Source organism: Capsicum annuum, chromosome 5, assembly GCF_002878395.1.
Source record: "Capsicum annuum cultivar UCD-10X-F1 chromosome 5, UCD10Xv1.1, whole genome shotgun sequence".
Lineage (NCBI taxonomy): Eukaryota > Viridiplantae > Streptophyta > Magnoliopsida > Solanales > Solanaceae > Capsicum > Capsicum annuum.
In genome coordinates, this window is record NC_061115.1 from 23,525,654 (window position 1) to 23,530,273 (window position 4,620).

Sequence of the window (4,620 nt, forward strand, 5' to 3'; positions counted from 1 at the left end):
TTTAGTTGACCTCTTTCTAAAAATATTTGTTTCAATTTAGTTGTCCTTTTTTTTATGAAATCAAGAGTCTTTTGTTATGTTCTTTCAATACTAGCCTCAACATTAAATGACTAAACAAAGTATGTTTACTCAAATTTATATTTTCAAATCATAATTAATAAGACTAATTTGATAAAATAAACCCCTAATAAATGTTTTCTTAAAGGGAGTGTCAAGTCAAAAAGGGTCAACTATTTTGAAATGGAGGGAATATTATTTAAGCATATTTTTTAATATTATTCTCGGTGGTGCTTAAAAACCAATGTTCATTGATACAGTGCGCACAGTGCATTGCTTGCCAAAAACTAATAAAGAAAATATTTATGTAGGTTGAACGTTTTACAGATTCAGTATGGTTTAACTATTTGATGATATGACACATTGACATTGAAGATGCAATTATGAATGTGAGAATATATCACTTAGGTCAAGGTTAAACCAGAGGAGAATGTGACTCCAGCCAGGTTGGAGCCCTTCATGTTGCAATCAGGTAATGAAAGCCACGCCCAGTAGTCGTCCCTTTTGTTATAGCTTAACCAAATTGTTTCCCATGTACCCTCAAGATTGGTCATCAAAATTGCCCTTGTTATGCCTTGCGTTTTTTGCATACACCCTATCATAGCACCATATGGCTTGCTTATTTTATCAACAATCAACTCATTTGGTGCCATTGATATGAATTCCCAATACCTCCCATTTGTGCTCAACCCCCATAACTCTATTCTCTTTATCTTTCTAACTGTCTTATTCACTTTATCTGATTTAATAGTCATTATGTTTCCATCACCGTACACGTGTAATATATCGATGGCATTTCCCCAACTAAATCCAATGGCTAATCGATCTTCCTCGTTCCCTCGGGTGATGAATGTTGGTCGGATGACAACTGGAATACTGTTGCTTTGATCAGGTCTCACGCCTATGATAACACTTCCGTTTCGTCCATTAGATGCACTTAGGAAAATAAAATCATCTCCCAACTCTTGGGTAACTTCTATTGCTTGGGTAAATTGCCATCTTTCAACTCTTGAATTATACTCAAATAAAGTTGGATGACTTTCATGTAATTCAGCAAACAAAAATCTAAAATGCTCGGAATTATAAGGGCAAGACAGTAATTTCATACCAGATCTTCGCCATGACGATGTACCACGTGGACCTAACGGACTTGGAGGGATCTTTTTCACCATCCTAGTCATAATATCAACTGACATGACTTCTTGCCTATTATTCAAAGCGAAGAGGAATATATTAGCATTTGCAGTCAAAAAATAGACATCTTCACCTGGTGGAACCACTTGTTTTAACAAATCAGCGATCAATATGTTGAACCACCGGTTGGAACAATCTGTGAAGCCGTAGAGAATGGCTTCACAGCGCCACCGTTTCTTGTAGAGGAACAGCCATGTGGCAGAGCTTGATTGATTATTGTAATTGCGTACGAAATTCTGATCAGAAATAATAGAGAAAATAGACTTGTTGACAAGTTTCAATTGTATAATCTCCGGCAAGGCAAGCTGAAGGATTATATATTGGATGAGTTCTGATGGAAGTAAGCAAAAACTTATGGCTTTTGTGGCCAAATCCCGATGACTTTCCATCAACGTTACTTCAAAACTTAGCAACAAGAGCAGTCTGTTTGTTTTTCTCTTTTTTTCTTTGCGTTTTTCTTTAATGTACTTAGCTGCAATGTAACTTATATTGTTGCAATGACTTTATTTATATGGTAACAATCTCTTCAGCAAAGTGAAATTAAATAATCATGTGACTTGGCTTATTGGTATTAAAAAAAATAATGATTAGAGGACACTTTGTGGAGAGGACAAAGGAAGCTTAGGGGTCATCCTATGTGGAATTGTCGTCATAGTGGTAGAAATGAATGGTGGAGATTAATGTCGTTTAGAGTATTTATTATTTTCTTTATTAGGTTATGTAGAGACTAATAATACGAATATTTAAAATATTTTATAATTTTTGAAGTCAAATTTTATGAAATTTGTCTTAGTTCTATGAGGCGTGCCTCGAGTAGTCATATTATCTGCCAAGGATTAAAATAAATAATTCATACGGAGGCTTATTATGGCATTAATCCTAAATCAGACAACTCAATTTTTAAACAATACATAGAGGTGTTATTATAGAATTTTATTGGATAGAAGAAAAAGATACCTATGTATTACTCTCTCCACCTCATTTTATGTGTTGCTATTTGACCAGCCACAAAATTTAAGAAATAAATAATGACTTTGTAAAATTTATAAAATTACTTCTCTTAAAATTTATTTTTTAATTATTTTTTCTTATAAAGTGAAACATAAAATAGAAATTATACAATTAAATCATTATCAAATAAAAAAAAATGACTTTTTTTTTTTAGACGAATCAAAAAAATAATGATGCATGAGATAGAGGAAATACAATTTATTGCAATGGCTTTGTTTATATGGTGACAATCTCTTCACCAGAGTGAAATTAAATAATCATGTCACTTGTTCATTGGTTTAAAAAATAATGCCTAGAGGACATCCTAGTGGAGAGGACAAAGGAAGCTTAGGGGCATCCTATGTGGAGTTGTCGTCATAGTGGTAGAAATGAATGGTGGAGATTAATGTGGTAGGAGTATTTAATATTTTCATCATTAGGTAATGTAGAGACTAATAATACGAATATTTAAAATATTTATTTTTTTTGAAGTCAAATTCTATGAAATTTGTCCTAGTTCTACGAGGCGTGCCTTGAGTAGTCTGTAGTCATATTGTTTGCAAAGGGTTAAAATAAATAATTCATACGGAGGCTTATTATGGACATTAATCCTCAATCAGACCGCCCAATTTTTAAGCAATACATAGAAGTATTATAGAATTTTATTGGGTGGAAGGAAAAGATACATATATATTACTAATATATAAGTGTCGATGAAGTTGAAGCAACCCATGATTGATATATCGGTTTCAGTTATTTTAATCGTGATTTGATTATATTACTTTTAATTAATTATTATCATTGATATATTAAAAATTAATAATATTTAAGTAAAAAAAGTAAAATAGATATTTATGACATATTTGTTCCAGTTGTTTAGCCGTGATTTTATTATATCAATCTTAATTAATTATTATAAGTCATCTAACAATTAAAAAATAATTCAATAAAAAAGTAAAATAAACATAAAAAGATAGCTTAACTCTTGATATTTTAAATTAACTTGTTGTCTTATATGAGACCCACTTAAATTTTTTCTACAGAATTTTTTATAATAATTTTATTATATCACTTCTAAGTAGTTATTATAGGTCATTTAAGACATGTTGTGTCGCTGCTTCAATTGTAATTTTGTTATATCATTAAATATTATGGGTAATCAAAGTATTAGAAAATTTATAATAATTCATAAAAAAAGGTAAGATAGACCCACAATGATAAGTTAACTCTTGATATTTTAAAATAACTTAACGACTTATATGGAGTTCACTTAATTTTTTTCACAAGTACTATCCATAGTAATTTTACTGTATCAGTTCTAATTAGTTATTATAAGTCATTTAAGTATTAGATAATAACAATATTTAATAATAAGGATAAAATAGATACAAAATGATACAGTAAAAGTGTGGATCAAGCTACTGAACCAGACAACTTATTATCGGGATGCCTGCTTCAGCTGCTTCAATTATGATTTTATTATATTACCCCTAATTAATTATTATAAGTCATTTACGTATTAAAAAATTAATAATATTTAATAAAAAAAAGTAAAATAAACATTTATGACCTGTTTGTTTCAGTTGCTTCAACCGTAATTTTATCATACCACCCTTAATTAATTATTATAAGTCATCTAAGTATTAAAAAATTAATAACATTTAATAAAAAAGGTAAAATAGACATAAAATGTTAAATTAACTCTTGATGTTTTAAATTAACTTGACATATTATATGGGGCCACTTAAATTTTTTCGACAAGTATTTTCTATAGTAGTTTTATATATCACTTCTAATTAGTTATTATAAGACATTTAAGACATGTCTGCTTCGCTGCTTCAATTGAGATTTTACTATATCATTCTTAGTTAATTATTATAGGTCATCTAAGCATTAGAAAATTTATAATATTTCATAAAAGGAAATAAAATAGACATTTAATGATTAGTTAACTCTTAATGTTAAAAATTAACTCGACGATTTATATAGGCTCCACTTAAAAAAAATTTCATAAGTATTTTTTATAGTAATTTTACTATATCACTTTTAATTAGTTATTATAAGTTATTTAAGAGATAAAAAATATTTAATAAAAAAAGATAAAATAAATACAAAATAATTTATTAAAAATGGTTGGATGACGTACTTTGCAATAGTAATATTTGGGTTAAAAAGCAAGTTTGAGAGGAGTACACTTATTGAGATTTAATGTGATGTTCCTCAGGGCAATTTTTGTTGTTTTCATAACATTTTTGGTGTCTAGAGCTTTTCTATAACTGCCCCAAGTTATTTATGACTTGCTGGAACTGATAGTCCGATTTTTGGATGTTTCGTTTGAGAGTTTTAGTACTTTCAAATATGCTGTGGAATATTTAATTT

General features: G+C 29.2%; 1 protein-coding gene across 1 annotated transcript; it reads right to left on the bottom strand.

Moving 5' to 3' along the window:
• Positions 1-233: 233 nt before the first annotated feature.
• Positions 234-1,751, bottom strand: LOC107870444. Its single transcript, XM_047412628.1, has one exon. It carries the CDS (start codon positions 1,638-1,640, stop codon positions 462-464), a length of 1,179 nt encoding a protein of 392 aa, XP_047268584.1. The 5' UTR covers positions 1,641-1,751; the 3' UTR covers positions 234-461.
• Between the last annotated feature and the right edge of the window lie 2,869 nt (positions 1,752-4,620).

Excerpts from the sequence above, each read along its gene's own strand:
- LOC107870444 (XM_047412628.1), bottom strand. The coding sequence starts at position 1,640 with ATGGAAAGTCATCGGGATTTGGCCACAAAAGCCATAAGTTTTTGCTTA.